General features: G+C 40.8%; 1 protein-coding gene and 1 non-coding gene across 3 annotated transcripts in view; one reads left to right on the top strand and one right to left on the bottom strand.

Moving 5' to 3' along the window:
• The window catches only part of LOC138000675 (perlucin-like protein), a 13,597-nt gene extending 6,546 nt beyond the window's left edge, over positions 1-7,051 (top strand). Inside the window, exons 2-4 of one of the 2 annotated variants that reach the window (XM_068847241.1) lie at positions 1,584-1,678; positions 3,994-4,104; positions 6,436-7,051. In XM_068847241.1, the coding sequence (XP_068703342.1) occupies positions 1,594-1,678; positions 3,994-4,104; positions 6,436-6,875 (636 nt within the window). In that variant the 5' untranslated portion in view covers positions 1,584-1,593 and the 3' untranslated portion in view covers positions 6,876-7,051. Of the gene's footprint in view, positions 1-1,557; positions 1,679-3,993; positions 4,105-6,435 lie in introns of both variants that reach the window. The other variant, XM_068847242.1, reaches the window with a different exon arrangement.
• Positions 7,052-13,214: 6,163 nt separating this feature from the next.
• Trnak-cuu (transfer RNA lysine (anticodon CUU)) lies at positions 13,215-13,287 on the bottom strand. The gene has a single exon. It is a non-coding gene; the product is annotated as a tRNA-Lys (tRNA).
• Between the last annotated feature and the right edge of the window lie 4,213 nt (positions 13,288-17,500).

Raw genomic sequence — 17,500 nt, 5'->3', positions numbered from 1 at the left:
AGTATATATATATAAGTTCAGTTTTTCTCACCTTAAAATCAGTTGCTCCTCAGCGTGACAACCGCGAGAACAGACGCCGTGATGCGACTGACACAAAATACTAAACCATGCGCTTCCTTTCATAATACTCTGCACCCCCCAAATAGGGACTTTGGATTATTAACTGCTACCCCTGTTTATTGTGATGTCACAATACACAAACTCTCAGAAACTCCCTTTGGGATTTTCTGCTTTACGTCATCCTAACCATTTCGTACTTGCGGGCGCAAACAATAGAAACGTCATCATTACCTACCGATTCTTCGCGGCCCCTGTTCGCGCAAATCGAGATTTTTTCTAATATACCGACTGCATATTTGAACCGTAAGCACTGTCCTTAATATACGTGCAAGCTACTAGGATGCCTCCTCGGGATTTCGCCTCTGGGCGCAGAGGCGAAATCCCTGCGGGGGCAACATGTTATGTAATGAGGTCAATACGTAATACATGAATTTTGATTGGTTCATTGTTTCGTTTTATTTTAAAAAATACAAACACACTTTTGATTGTTTCGATGTTATGCTAAACTGACTCAGCCAGTTTAGCGTTACACTTGTAAACTTTTACCGTTATGTCAGTTTTGTTTTCTATAGTATTGTTGGTTAGTTTGAAGTTATCTGCTTGTAACGAACATTTAAAGAATATTGATCTTGATAGTCATAAAGAAACGGATCATATTCTTACAATTTTAAATTTACTGTTACTCACTATGTCTTATGATGATGATGTTTGAAACATCGAATTATGTTCCAAGTTGAACTCAAAGGTGTGGTTGTAATTTTAAACGTAAGGGTCGATGCGCACTGAGGACAAACTCCCTTTTTGTCCGGGGCCAATTTCATTGGGAATTGCGGTTTTCATCGGTTGGTTGTTTAACCGCAGCAACGCTTTTGCTAAAAATTCTCAGGATCTAACTGTAGCCTTTAGATCGCAAGCAAAAGTAACCTTTCTCATAGTCCCTTTCGAATTACTGCTACTACGGATCGCAGTTTTTCTTCTAATCCGGCCCGTTGCAACCTTCCCATGTTTTTTGCCTGTAGAAGGTTCCAAAGGAGCATTTCGACTAATTGAGTACGGTATTGAGGGTGTTGACCTGTTGAAGTAACTATATGTGCATGATGTACGTAAGCTCGCAAGTGGTTTATAATCCAAGGCTAGGTTTTCTATTTTTAGGAGAAAAAAAAGAAGATATCCTGCGAACGCAGACATATTTCCGACCGTCTTCGATGTTTGTTCAGTTGACATTCTGAGGTGTCTTGCGTCAAAAAGCCAAAACGAATGCTGTCCTAACAGTTTACATATCAAAGGAAACAAAAGGCTTACTAATCGTCTTTCCGGTTAAAGTGCATGTTTAGGCTTTACGAATGATTACACTCTTATGAAGGCTCAGTTCTCTGGTTAAATTCCTTGTCACCAGACGCCCATGCTCTTGTTGACACAACATTGCACAAGCTAAGCCACTGTCACCCAAGGTGTAGGCGAGTTGCTATTTTACTAAAGAAAGCTCACATTTTATAGGCGTGGTCTCTTTTAATTTTCTTCAGATTCTGAGAAATGAATGCCAAAGGATTGATTTTCTTCTTCACTGTTTCCTTGGTGATTTTTCTGTTGGAGACAGAGACAACACAAGCACACCGAGGTAACGTAACTAAATATACGATAGTGTAGAAAATGTTGTTCACAGGTTTGTTTCCAACCGTTAATTAGCCTAGAATAACAGCGGTGCAAATATATCTAATTTACGTTTTACTGTTAACATTAAATCTAGTGTCAAAGGGTCACACTTCGATTGCATAAGGTTTGATGTTTTGACTTGTTGACAGATAGGTGATGAACAATGGGAAGCGTTAATTCAAAATAATTAAACATCATGCCGGATAAACGCGTTCCCACAGCAAGTTTTGTTGCGATTTTCTTCACCTACAACTTGGCCTGCAATTATGGAATGACCCGAAATATAGAACGGGTAGTAGGCAACAAACACTTACACCATAACAAAAACGGTCGGCCGCACTGAAAACACTAAAAACACCGAAAAACACCATTGTAAACACCACCGCAGCCGTTACCGGGCCATGTCACTACTCCATTGGATAAAATTTCGGAAAATCATAAGCGACACCATTTTAGTCCGGCAGTTGTGTTCCACACGATTAAAGTAATATCTATAGCATTCGGACGAACACTTAGGGTGCGTTCTTTTGGGATTCTCCGAAAAAGGATCACTGATCCAAGTGAAGTGATCATGGTGCATTAAAGGAACCGAAGAATCCTTTCTCAGAGTGGATTTATTGGTTCCTTTGGGGCACCGTGATCCAAGATCACTTGTATCAGTGATCCTTTTCAGGATCATCCCAAATGAACGCACCCTAATTAAAATAGCGGGAGCACAAATCGAAAGCACAGAGGTCATTAATGACATGGAAAAGATGCAAGTCATTTATCGCTGGTCTGTGTCAATAGCGACGGATGGGCACAAGGATGCCATATGTCTTGAAAGGCAGTGATCTGATGTCTACACAGTTTTTCAGCTGTCTCCGACTCCAAGTTGTTTCATACTAAACAGAATTTGAAAGAGAGAAACGATCCTCTGATTATTATAGACACCAGGAATCAGTTCGAACCCATGACCTCTGTGACACAGTTGGGCGCAGGTCAATTGGTTGAGCTAAAAGGTTCCCTTCAAAGGCCGTGATAAAAGAAAACATGTATTTTTGTCAATGCGTGAGCGGAAGGAATTCTGGGAGTCCTGCAATATGATTGGTTCTGAGAGTGAGCGGAATTTTTCTATTTTGCCGCCATCCCGTGCAGAATCCTAGTCCTGGTTGCCTGAGCTTGTTTGACAGGTGTCGCTTAGGACCAAAAATTGTTTGTTGGTTTTTTTTTTAATTAAGTCTTTTAAATGTTTTAAAAAGTAAACAGTGTTGCTTTACAAATTAACTATTGTAAACAGAATCAACCGATCATTGCGGTACAGATTTTCCCTATACAGACCTCTCGGCTGATGAATAACATGACTTTTTTTTTTCAGTTTCGAACAAACATTGCCATAAAACATGCGAATATACAAAAAAGTGACAAAACTGATGGTTTTGGTTGTCGTTCGAGATTTCTCGCGTTGTTTTGGGATGAGGTTGTCTTCGATGCCAGTTGGTTTCAATGTTTTCGAAAGACTGGCGGACTGGCTGGCATTTCGCCTTGATTCCACGCGACAAATCAGTAGCCATTGTGATCACAGGCATCCCGTCTTGCTAAGAGGCTACGCTTGAATTATTAATATTATTTCGTTCACTGTTTTGAATTTTTAAATTTCACCAAGTTCAGTGAATTTGCGTCGATTTGGTAAAAGAATCTACAGTCAATATGATTGATACTACGTGCACGTAACAGAACATCAGAGAGTTGTGAACTGGCGCGTTTTCTAGGAAACAGACGCCACAATTTGCTTCGCCAACAGGTCGGAGTTGCGACGTGTGGACTTAGTAGCTTTTCACAGGAGCGCGTAGAGAATTGAAACTTCTCGCCAAAAGACGCGGGTTGCAGCACTGCGCGAAGGCCATTAATAAAGCTCCGCTAGTAAAACTTAAGGTTAAGCAAGCTCGTTTTTGAGAGGCGCACGGCAACCGAAAGGGAAAATTTCGCGTTCCAGGACAGTGGTGTCTCCCAGATTTTTTTACTAATCATCTCTAATGAAGAAAAGATACTTAGCAATGTAAATGTGGTTTTGTGAAGACAAGATAAAAAGGAAAACAGTTCACTTCCGGTTGCCGCCCGCGTCTCAAAAACGCGCGTGCTTAAGCTCCCTATTTTGTCTGTAAACCTCTCCAAATCCCACATTACGAATCTGATATCTATAAGCTTTGTCGCAGTTTTCAGTCTCGTCTTTTCTGTTTGGTCTGTTTATCATCTGTTTGGTGTTCATCCCCTCCATACACATTTTAATTTTTCTCACAGAGTCCACAAAATACGAGTCCTGTCTGAGACGAGATGTAAAGCAAAAAATGATAAAAGAGATAAGGAAACGGCTGGACATTTTGTCTGCAAAATCAGAATGTTGCGAAGGTGGTAAGTAAAATGGCTCTTAAATGATATATGAGTACTTCTGTTATGCTATCTTGTCAGAGGCTTATATACAGGCCCTGCCCCTAAGGCTAAGGCTTAATACCAGAAAAATAAGTGGGTCGCGCCACAATGCAGGTCACAAGTACCAATTTCCCCATCTCTCCCCAGGGTTTTACAGTGTTGAATTTGAATCGTTTCCGAACTCAAGGTAAGGCCATCGAAGGTCTGACATCAACACTCTTAAGGGATAGTGGGGAAGGGAGGGAAGGAATCAACAGGATAAAAAGACACAATTTTAAAGAAATAAATGTTTGTTAGGTTCTGTAGTTGTTTGACGAGTGTCCCAAGGACTTATTATCTGCATTATGGTTCTAAGAGATAATTTTCTTTGGTCAGAGGAGAATGGAAGCTAACTAACTACCTGCAGGAAAGCCCCTGAACAATTGATTTTCAGTGAACTGCAACACAGAAAAACATGGGGTGCAATCAGCCGTCTCAGTTTCACCCATAAAAATGCCTCATCCTCGAAATATCTAGAAATGATGAAAAACGAATGGGCCATTTTAGTTATCAAGCCGATGAATGAAAGTGAGGCTGCCGGTGATCTCGTGTTGATAATACAAACCTTTTTAGTTTGCGGCTCTGGAATCGAGAAGCTTGTCGGAAGTTAGTTGTTGCAATGTAAGACAAGCGCAGTTTGTTGTGGTAGTGCACTGTAAGTCCACTACACACCATGTCACCGGGTTGCAAGAGTGTAAGAATGTAAGTCCTTGGTGGCAATAGGCCCGCCAGCGCATGCATAAATCAAGAAAATAAACAGGTCTGTTGGTAGCGTGCTTGAGTTTCAACAAATGAGCACCAAAGACGGCTAGAATTAGTGACGCTGATAAATAATAAAGCAGCTTCTATTTCTAAGACGATGAAATTACCTGGGGATAAATAACCTCCTCTAGGAGAGTGAATTTTTTGACTTTGCAGAAACAATAGTCAACCTCAAGAGTTGGACGATTGTGATCTTTGTGTTGAATTCACACATTTCTTTTCAAACTTTATAACACTTGAAAGAAAAAATAACTAACAAAAACAAACGCCCGGTGTCTTGCCATCGTTTTGACTCAGATGTATCCTTTATTTCGCGAGTTTTTAGTAAACACTCAAGGTTACTTGATCACAGGGTGCCGCTGAAATCGATGTCACTTATTTTTCAATTTACTTGTGCAGCCAAAAGTACAATGGAAAAATTGAACGTAGCAAAAATCTCCCTGAATGTTTCGCTGATGGTAACTTTTCTATTCGCGGTACAAAATTTAGGTTGTTTTCGTGTCGCAAATTTTGTTGCTGATGGCAAAATATTTTATTTTCGATCGATATGTACACTTCCTAAAAACTTCCTTCTGCTCTTCCTAAAACAGCTTAAAACTGTGTATCAATATTTTGTTTACTTTTGCATCAATATTTGTTTTGTATAAGTCAGGCTAACAGAATCTGTACCTTTCTTAGTTCGCATTTTAGAGCGTTAAAATAGAATTTTCTGTACTACGTTTCTAACAGCAAGTCGTATATTTTGAGGTCCTCCATCCAGATACTAACCCTCCGGACAGCGCTTAACTTTAACTTTTGTCGTGGAAAGCTGTCACGCTCAGAGTGCACGTTTAAATTTGTTGTGAAAAGAAAGTTGTAAGGGAACTTGAAAATGATCAACATGTCAGCCTCGGAGCCAATGTTTCTCGATTATCTTTTATTTTCTTCAATCTTTCTGGGTACCAAAACAATATCGTGTACTATTAAAGCTACATATTGTCCAAAGGCAGCTTGAATCTCCTGGGGAAAAAGCCTCTCAGTTGACAGTTATGGAATAAAGCGCTGTGTCAAGTTACTGCACTACCACATGTACGCAATGCGTGCCTATTTTGTTACAGTGTAACGGCGATCAAAAAGGAGATACAGTCAAAATTATAGACGCAACAAAGTTGTGTTCCATCGAAATATGTGACACGCGACCTACTTATGGAAAAGCTTTTAAATATCTCAACACCAACCAAAGCTTTTCACTGCAAAAACCAGAAGATTTAACCTCTCATTCGCAAGTAGTTAATATTACAGTAAGACGATGTATGTGATAAAAGTAGTGAGGTTAGGCAATACAATTACAGGATCACCAATAGCCTCACTGTCTTTCACAGCCCAGGTAAACGAACAGCAACAACTCCAAAATGGTAATTAAAAATAAGAATACGCGTAATTCCAACCAGGAGCCCATCGTGCAGGATCTGATCAAAAATGAAAAAGGAAACATCAATAAAAAAGTACTTAATATTTCTTTATTTATATCAGCTTGCTGTCCACCACGCTGGGATAAACATGGCGACTCGTGTTATTACGTGGAAACGGCTGCAACCTCGAAATGGCAAGACGCTCGCAAAAAGTGCCAAAACATGGGAGCTGATCTCGCCATTATCACATCATCAGACGAAAACCGTTTTATTGCAAACCTGACAAAGAAATATAACATTATCAAGGAAAATGGTGTATGGTTTGGTCTTCAAAGATTGGCTGACTCCAAGTTTTACTGGATAGATGGTACCCCATTGGAGGGTCATTTCCAAGCCTGGAGGCATCGGCAGCCAGACAACAGTGGCGGCGTCGAAAACTGTGGTCACATGAGGGGATCCACAGATCAGATATATGGGCAATGGAACGACTTGCCTTGTTCGTTGAGAAGAGGATATGCTCCTTACCCCGATCTGATTTGCGAGAAGCCTATTTCGGTATAGTCGTATATCTAGTAAGAGTAGTGCAGCTCAGAAACTGATTTCGGTTATCAACGCGTATCGTTGTTGTAGTTGTTTAAGTTGATAAACATAGAGTTGTAGTAGCTTGTTGAAAGCCAGTTCAATGAAACAAATGAGGTCATAATGTGATGTGTCTCAATAAACTGATGTGAAATGTACGTGTGAGTCATTCTATTTTAAATTTGGCTTGGTGATTTTAAACAAAGATTCTTAAGGCCTCTTTCGTTCTATGTTCAAAAATCCTATCCTAATAGCCTTAAGACGTTATTTGGAAAGAAAAAGAAGTTTGCATTTACGAAATAGGTTCAGTGACAATTTGAGTTCGTCCGACAGTTCAAGTATTATTCTTTCCAGATGTTAGTTGCTTAATTTTCTCTACAAAGATGAGCTTCGTTTGGTAATGCACCTTCGGCTTCACTTCATTTCACTTCAAGTTGATAATTAAAGTTCGACTTGGATACAATTATCTAGATAATTTAAGCATTTGTCTCTTATAGACACCTGAAATATTAAGATTGCTCCAACGGGATACAAACTCATGACCTCGGCGATAGTGGTGCAAATCTACCAACCGAGCTATGAAATTTGGTGCAGGTCAATTCGTTTGGCTTATGTGTTCCCAGGAAAGGACTGAAAGAAGTGTGGGCTATGGACGAAAACAAGAAATGGCCACAAAGTTCATTTGTTTAATCGAATGGACCTGGAAGGTTTAAAACGAGAAGCCTCCAATATCATGTCAGCAGCAGATTCTTCGAGTTTGCATCCTACACTAGTCCCATTGATGAAAGCTGGGAGTTGTTCAAAACCTAAAAGCTTTGTTACTGAAAAAAACAAGACGACCTACATCTTCACTGTCCGTTGTGAATACCTTTACACGTGTCGGCAATCGTCATGATATTTTCCTTGCTCTTGGAGATATCAGATATCTGCCGTTTACTAACGCCATATTCAGCTGACAAATTAGTTCCTTTTTCCTCTTTCTCTAATCGCAAAATTATAGCCTGTTTATCTTTTACGAAAAAACGGATCGCTCACGCTTCAAGGACATGATGATCGTGAATAAACATTCGTGACGTAGTGTCGCTTGTTCGCCGAACGAGCCAATAGAAGGTGAAATTTCACTTAGCAACAAGGCAACCCCAAGCCAATCAGAACTCATTCGAAAGTTGTTCATTAGTTACGACGTGTGCGAGCACTGCTTTATTTTGCTTTTTGAAAGCGAAACAAACTCGCGTGTACTTCATTTTTAAACGATGTAGTTTTGAAAAGAATATAGCTACGGATCTTGATCATGACTAATAAATATTCATGACAAAATTGGGACCAGAGATAAAGTCCAACTTATCTTGGGTGACTACGTCGATCAAGCGCTAAATGAGGAAACGGGACAAATTACACTCATTAGCACCCACTCCAATAATTCAGCAACTAAAGCTCCATATAAAAAACAACGGAACAAAGTGGTGGGTACTCTTCGATCATCACACGCTAAGTACGTCAGCAATGATATTGGTGGCAACTTGGAATCACACCCAAAGCGCTTTTGTAACAAAAACCCCCAGAATATTCCTTCCCTCAGTTCACCCCTTCCCGAGAACCTTGAGGGTCCACTCCTCAGGAATGTGATGGAAAGACCCATAGAGTTTTTCCGTCTATTCTTTTCCAATGGAATGGTGGATTGTATTGTTTTGCATACAAAAACCTGTGCTTACCTGTACGTTGCTGGTTATAGCCAACTCGGCGCTACGCGCCTCTTTGGCTATTTACCATCTCATATCCAACAAGCGCGAATGGAATAATTGTTAATTAGTTCTTCGAAAATTCCTGATATCAAATATCTCATGCGGTCTTCTTGTGTTCGTGGCCACTGCCATGTAAGAGTGAGGCCCTTCTTGCTGCTAACAGACTTGTTTTTAAACCTCAAAGCTCCTGGTCTACAACATCCCTCCCCAGGCGTTAAGATGAGAGACCCTGGGAACGAGGTTGCGCAGCGCCTTGGACCGCTCGGCCATCCTGACACCTCCGACCTTAACAAGGCTATGTGTGTGTTTGCATACCAATTGTCTCTCTTAGAAGTTATCCTGGCGTAGTAGACATTATCCAGGGCTACCATCTCTGCCTTGGTATTTCGGTTAAAATTCCAGCGATCTCAACCGATATCGCTGCTAGAATGTGGATTAATTTTAATTAATCTGCATTCCGGCTAGGAGCGATATCGGTTAAGATCCGGTAAAGAAGACGACATTACAAAGTCTAGGGGCTTGTCCCCAAAATAGCGAAAAATCCGGCGTCCATCAAAAAAATCTAATTTATAAGTGCTTATTGCCCGCGTTATCCACAGGATTAGGAAGAAGGGCTTACATCTACTGGTGCTCCATTTTATCGTTGATTGATTCATCACGGAAACATTAAAACCCGCAAATGTACAGCTCCTAACGGCAGTGGCTTCATAGCTAAGTTGGTTAGAGCGTCGCACTGTTAGGATGAGGAGGAAAGGCTTTCATCGACTGGTGCTTTATCTTTGTTATGATGTTTTCTGTTTTTACATCAGGCACTGACAGAACGGGATTTTTTTAGTTGGAGTGAAGCTTGTGCGTCTTCCCTGTTCTCAATTTCAGATGAGATTGTCATTTCATGTAAAGCTTGCTTTGCACTGACAAATAGAGTCTGTTGGTTCTAATTTTTTTTTTTTGCCATAACATGGTCGTTTTTCGAATGTTTTGCATTGCCTCTAAATTGCATATTACAACGTGAGAGATAGTTTCCGTGATAAATGTCACCTTAAACTAGGTTTAAAGGAAAGAAGCCATTTCAGAGTCGACTGTCAAAAGCCAGCGAATAGGAATCACGCTAAAATTAGAAATCACCAAGGTACTATAGCTCGTGATGTAACAGATCGTCTTTGTCCGTTCAAGGTCAAACAAGGAGTTTTATTGATGTACTTATGCCATATGCCATATTATAAGACTTATGCCAAAAATTGCAATATAGAGCAAAAAGCAGCACCAAACAAATTAAATATTCAGCTTTAAGTTTATATGCCTCCAATGCTTGACTTGAATAACTACGTAGCCACCAGTGTGTCCTGACTAAAGCTATATTATGTCAAAGGTGGATTGAAACCAGCGAAAAATGCAAGAAAACTTTTTTTTCCAAACCGTACCTGAACACGAAAAGCATCGACTGTCAAGAGCTTTTGGCCGTGTAGCCACGTCGAGCCACAGAAAGAGCGCGAATAATTAAGCCTCGTTTATACTCCGGCGTGAGTGTCTGACCTGGCTTGAGCCTGCGATCCGATCAACAACCAGTCCCTGGTCAGAGGTCAACTTAAAAAAAAAACTGCTGACCTTGATAAGGTCCAACTTGAGCCCGCGATATGGTCACGTGATACTGGTCACATTGGCATACAAGGAGGGGTGGACGGACGTACGGTCGTACGGTTGTACGGTGACCAAAACCAAACTTTCTCATATCGATGGGTTACCATATTGTCTTAACTATGGTGATCCGCGTGCGCGCGCGGAGCTCCGCTATAAACACCTCGATGAAAAGTATTCGTGTTTCGAGGGCTCAATCTTTTATTCACAATACCCGCATAAGAACAGAACATCTTAAAAATAAGGGGTTTCACCTAAATGGTGGCGGAGTGAAGATTTTGGCTTGAATATCATTGGGGCAGGCATTAATTAAATGTGAAGTGCAAATCAGGAAAACACAAGTGGGATACGGACCGTATATGAAGGTTGGAACAAGCTCTGAGCAAGATAGCTTAACATCCGTTGAGAAGTTAGTTTTAAAAGGTCAAACCACTTTCAGCTCATCTATTGACAGTACCAACATCTTTAGTGAAATCTATAATAAAATTAAAAAAAGGGGGTTTCAAATTGGCTGCAATTTATATTGCCACTATTCCCGGCCATATCGAGGAACTTCGGGTGTATATGAATAAGAAGTGCATTAATATTCGTGCGGTTAATGAGACTCGCCTTGATGATTATATATCAAGTGGCGAAGTAGAGCTCCCAGGTTATATTCTGGAGAGAAAAGATAGGGAAAAGATAAAAGATGGAGGGGGGACTGCCCTTTATATCCGATCCGTTATACTATAAACCATGCACGCCAAGGTAAGTCTCTAATATTCCCCACTCTAATGTCTGTTTCGATGATACATTAAGCCTGCTGACTGCAGATTTGCGCTTAGGGAGACTTTCTCTGATGTTGTACATTTAATTAATAGTTCCCTACAGGTGAATAGGGCCACGGGATTGAATGGCATTTCTGTAACACTTTTGAAAGAAGCTGGCCCAGTAATCATACCTACCCTCATGCATGTAATAAGTTTATCCATTACAAATGGATATTTTCCAGGCAAATGAAAAATTTCCACACTATTGTTTATATAAGGAAGACATCAAATCTGAACTTTACAACTACACGCCAATATCCATCCTATCAGATAATAGTAAAATAATCGAGAAGGTCATTTTCAATCAACTTTATGAATACTTAAATAGCAACAATTTGCTGGCAGATTCGCAGCATGATTTAACGTACAGTCTACCCCGGTTGACTGCCCTGCTTGAATCTACTAACAATTGGACCCTAAATATTGATAACTGGCGGCTACTTTAATAGTGTGCTGTTTTTGGATCTATAAAGAAAACTTTTGATAGGGTTGACAGCAGCAAACTATTGAGGACGCTGCTGCAGTTCTATGGGCTTGACTCGCATGCACTTAAGTGGCTCAAATCATACCTACCAAATCACTTTCAGAGTACGTATGCGTGTTCTTGTAAACACTTGTTTCCTGGGGTGGATCCAGGCTTTTACAAAATGGGGACCGATTAAGGTGCCGCCTTTGGCGACCCCCGAGAAATTTTAGAATTTTTACTCCTCGGAAACGCGATTTCCGGCATTCTGAGGCAAAGTCAGCGTGTTTTAATGTCTCATTTTTAAAGTCTAAATTCCATTATTTTTGCATTAAAATATAACAAAGCTGCGCAAAAAAGATATGGTAAAAGTATACTGCAGTTAAACATTTTTAAATTTTGTGTTTCATCAAAGACGGGATACACAAGAAGCATTCTTTGGGAGTATCTTTCCGCAAAACGCTGAACCACAGCATCGTACTTGACGGACTTTTCGCAGTGAATGTTCTTCAGAGCCAAGCCCGACAATCTTTCCGTTGTCACAGTGGTGCGCATATATCCTTTGACCAGCTTCAAATTACTGTTTGCCGCGGTTCATTGTCGGCTGAAATGACTGATATAGTGCAAGCAATTTACAAATTCTTAATCAGAAAACGTTTTAGCTACATTGAACAGCAGAGAATTAGCTTTCTTATTTGATGCACTTGTATGTATTTTACATTTTTACAAGTTTATGACGTTAGATGTGATCTGTTTTTCAGCCCAAGGGCGAATTTTTGTTTGCTTGATTGCTCAGATGTCGCTAATGCAAGTCAGATATCACTTGGGTTCTTGTTTTTTTTTAAAGCATTGTAACACAATAAATGACAGCAAGTACCGTTTTGCATTTCTCTCCTACATTTCGCCCTTTCCTCTCCCTCCTCCCGTACCCCTCCTGCCCCTATTATCCTGGGCTCCCGCCCCCCTGTCCCCCTCCACTCATTTCGGTTAGAACTTCGTGCAACAACCTTACTCGGTTGAGTCTGATTTGGAAATTATCCTTGGAAGGTACACGGACCCATGACTTCTCTTTTTAAAGCTAGAATATCACTTTTCATCAAGTTATCAGCGAAACCTCTCTTTAACTCTGGTGACAATTTTCTGAGAAAAGTCGTTTATTTTTGTACCTTTCTATTACAAAGCTTCAACTGAAGGTCCTTTCAGTGATGTAACGTTGTGGCAGGTTGCGATTTCGTCAAAGAGCGGGCGGAAACAACCCCACGAGTTTTTTAAAGCAGTAGGCTTCAATTTCGGAAAAGTTGATTTTTTACCTGTAGCCGCAACGCTTCACGTCATGACTTTTCTAAGGTGCGAACTAAACTAAGGTAAAACTTCATTAATGGGCTAGTAGTTCAAGAAAACAAAACCAAACAAAGGACCTTACAACCGCTGCCCAATTTCCATGTAAAAATGCAGACCAAAATCCAAATACTTGTGGAAATTGAGTAGGAACTGCAAGTGTTATTACTTCTGTTGCCCTAGGTCAGTTTGATCCCTAACTTTTGCTTTTAAGTCATATTCTAAAGTCCGTGACTCCCTAACCATGTTTCAAGTTTTTATTCTATGAAAAGCAAAACTTGTGACTTCCGAAAGAGGGTCACAAGAGCATTAGTCAGCCAATGAAAAGACGTACCGCCCAACGTGGGGCTCGAACCCACGACCCTGAGATTAAGAGTCTCATGCTCTACCGACTGAGCTAGCCGGGCTTCCACAGGTCACGATTCTTAGGCTACTTTATTTCTATTATATATAAATGATCTGCCTAATTGTCTCCAGCATTCCCAACCAAGGATGTACGCCGATGGTAGCGATGCTTCTGAAATAAATAGTTATGTTAATCTTGATCTAGAGAGAATCCGTGTGTGGCTTGCAACCAACAAACTAACTTTAAATATGACAAAAACTGAATTCCTACTGATTGGTTCCAAGCAAAGTTTATTACATTTTGCAGCAAAGCTCACTGACCACAATCAACCAGTTTTCCATTAGTCTCGACTGTAAAATCCTTTAGTGTACATGTTGACTAAAATCCTATTTGGGATTGTCATATCAACGAGCTTTCAAAAAAGATTGCTTTTGGTATAGGCGCCATTAAACGTAATAGGTATTCGGTTCCATATAAGACTCTATTCTCCAACTCACAACTCACTAGTCTAACCACATCTCGGTTACTGTAGATCGGTGTGCGGATTCTGTTTTAAGAGTCTTTCTCAAAAGTTACGAAATTTACAAAATCGGGCTGCACGCGTCGTGACATTTTCAAATCACGATCGTAGTACTGATGAATTGTTGCGAATGGTAAATTGGGTTGAACCGGACCGTCAACGCATTGTTAATAAATCCATATTGAGGTATAAGATTGTAAGTAATATGGTTCCGGACTATGTTAGTTCACGCTTTGTCTTCCGTGCCGATACTTTAACCTACAGAGATAGTGACTGCGCTTGCCATTACTCATCCCCGCACTAGTGAAAGATTTTTTTCATGGCAGTGATTCAGTTTGAGGGGACGAACTGCTGTGGAGCTTTAACCCTCATTTTAGGTGTGCAACCCCTCTTGTGGGGGTGTTAAAGTGACGAGTTTTCTTTCTTCATCGGGGGAGGGTCCCCTTTTTCCCTAAAGTTATCGGGTGTAAAGAATAAGTTCTTGAATGAAGTCCACACATACCTTCAAGGATTCTATTGTTCGCATAAATTGCGTGAATTCCCATTTGAATCGCGTTGTGAAAGTGACCTAAAGCACATGTGGTTGGCATATATTCAGTTTTGATATTTACACCATTCAAACACCATCTCTGCTTTATCTGCCATCCTCTGAGCTGAGACTTTGCAATCAAGCAACTTTTATCTCAAGTCAGAAGATAGGCATATTTCTTTCCTTCCTGGCTTCGGCATGTATACCACCCATCTGACCCATATAGCAATTCGTCAGTAAACCACACTTGCTTAAAGTGCCTATAACCCCAAACTGTTTTTTTTTTTCGCTAAAATGAATCTTTGTACCTGTTCGAAACGCATTGCGGCCATTATTTCCTTTTTCTATCAAATCCTGCCATTTTATAGGCTTCGAAAGTTGCGAAAATCCAAGCATCTTTTGTTCACGACCGAGTCAAAAGGGGAGTGGGTCTATTCCTGTTTTGACGTCACAATCTACTTTGCATGCATTTTTAAAAAGAGTTAATGACATGTAAATCAGTTTGTGACGTCAAAACATGAATACCAGGGCATGGGTAATAGGTCTCTCTGAGTAGTGCCCTCCTGTTTGTGACAGTATCTACCTCAAGCGGACCACCTTCTGTAGTTGTTAATTATATATATTGCCATTTCCTCACAAGTGATATGGATGTTATACAGTGCTACCGACCTGCTCGTTTGGTTGAAGTCGTTACAAGCAACTAAAAACAGCAATCCGACTGTCTAGTCTTCGTCTAGGTTAGTGCATTTGGTGTTGGTCAAAATGGGTTGGTCATCCTATCACTGGCGCATAGTATTTGTTAATGTTATTGCTGTTTCTCTCATCTAATTAACAAGCAACAAGGTTCGGCCACGGTGTTGTTTCATTTGAGAAATAGCCCTTTTCACGGTTAGTTTTCTTTCATTTGCATTACAATATAATCTAGCACGTGTATGAGGCAATTTCGGGCTATTTTGTAGTTTAAGCCCGAAATTGCCTTGCATCCACGTTAGATTACATTGCAATGCAAATAAGAAAAAATAACCGTGAAAAAGGCTACTCTTTGAATGTGAGATACAATCACTTAAGTTTTAAATAGGTGATGTTTGAAGTCAAAAGTACAAACCCCGATGGGACTCGAACCCACAACCTTTAAATTAGAAGTCCAATAAGCTAGTCCAATGCGCCACGGGGGCTGCCTTGTTTCTCAGATGGAATACATTTGCGCCATAGGGATTTTCAAGGCCAAGGCACAGAAGCGATATTTCCCTTTGCTGATGGGCCCAGCTGAGTCGAGATCCATCTGGATCCAGGTATTGTACGTGCAGCCGTCCAAAATGAACTAAGAACGGAATAAAGCATGAGATTACAATCACTTAACCCTTTAAGCCCCGAGGGGTTCCCCATTGACAAGTAAAATCGTCTGTCGTTAGACAGAGTAAGATCTATAAGTGCCATTTGGCTCTCTCGGGGCTGAAAGGGTTAAACGAGGACAGTTTTTTGATGCCGTTAGCTTAACCCTTTAAGCCCCGAGGGGTTCCCCATTGACGAGTAAAATCATCTGGCGTTAGACAGAGTAAGATCTATAAGTGCCATTTGGCACTCTTGGGGCTGAAAGGGCTAAGGACGGTGCGTACTATTGTTATTGCGCATACGTTCTGCGCATCTCGATATAATCAGATTTCCTACTGCTGTTGCTTATTCAATAGAGGGATATTTTTGCGTGGTTCAAAACTATGCGGAGAAAGCAGAACTTAGCAAGTGATCTTGGTATGCAAAAACAAAATTGGGGGTAACCAGGCATTTTTCAGAGATAATTGAGCTTCAATTTGGAAAAAAAATGTTACACAAGAAATCCACACAATGTTGAATTATTCCACGTGTATTTCCACAGTTTTTAACTTAACTGTTTAGCTTCATAACTTCTCTTTCTATCTTTCAAAAGCACATGGTTCTCTCTCTGACGTCACATGACGTTGCATACAGTGTCCAGTCCTCTGACGGATTTCTATATCTAACATCCCCCCCCCCCTAACTTAAAAAAGAATGTCATCCATGACATTTGACTTGCAATACAGAATAATTCTTTACAAGAGTAGTAGCTTTTGATTCAGAATATTCCTTACTTCTTAAATCCTGGAGTGGGGTGATCAGGCCCAGCTCCCTACAGACCACTTAATCTCTTAGTTCATCTCTCGATATTGGTGTTCGCGATTCTGTGGTACAACGACTATCTTAAGACAGTATTCACAGAATTCACAGAATTCACGTAATGAATGTTTAAATACACTTAGGAAAATTGTCGGTTTATCTGCACTGGAATGACTGGTATGGCACTCTCCATTGTGGCAGCTGTGATACTACTGGCTGGGGCATCATATGAGGCACTATCATGTTCGCATTCCAGGACATCAGCATGTGATTTGGCTTCCGTTTCCTCCTCGAGATCAAACATTACATCAATTGGCAAGCGAGGATTACGTCCAAATAAAAGGAAAAATGGAGCATAACCTGTTGACTCATGGACAGTGCAGTTGTATGCATGAATGAGTTTATTTACATGGTCTTTCCAGCTGGATTTGTGAGTTTCAAGTAGGGTTCGCAACATACCGAGTAACGCACGGTACATTCTCTCAACCAAACCATTTCCCTGTGGATGGTATGGAGTAGTCCTCGAGTGCTTTACTCCAGAGAGTTCGTCAAGCCTCTTGAACAAACGGTTTTCAAACTCGCCTCCCATGTCATGATGGATTTTCCCAGGAAACTCAGCGCGTGGGACGAAATTATTGAAGATCTTGTTTGCAGCAGTAATAGCGGTCTTATTCCTCGTCGGGTACGCTTGCGCATACTTGGTAAAGTGATCTACCACCACCAGGATATATTCATAGCCTCCTGAGCTCCGCTCTAGGTGCACAAAGTCGATAAAAACCATTTGAAGAGGAGCCGTTGTTGTAATTGGCTGTAATGGTTCTCTTGTTGGTAGATTTGGACGTCTCTGTTTTAGGCATCGGCATACGTGATGGATAAAGTTCTCTACATCTCTCCTCATGTGTGGCCAATAAAATCTCTCTCGGGCCAGAGCTAGCACTCTCTTAACACCAAGGTGGCCCATTTCTTCATGGAGTTCACGGTAAACGGTGCTACGATATTTCAGTGGGAGAACAACCTGCTGGTTACGATAAAGTAACCCGCCCTTCCTGTGTACATGAAACTTGTGCCACGCGTTCAGGAGCTCACGAACCAAAG

Source organism: Montipora foliosa, chromosome 4 (genome assembly GCF_036669935.1).
Source record: "Montipora foliosa isolate CH-2021 chromosome 4, ASM3666993v2, whole genome shotgun sequence".
Taxonomy (NCBI): domain Eukaryota; kingdom Metazoa; phylum Cnidaria; class Anthozoa; order Scleractinia; family Acroporidae; genus Montipora; species Montipora foliosa.
The sequence above is the reverse complement of the archived record's forward strand: the minus strand, read 5'-3'. Positions and strand labels throughout refer to the sequence as shown.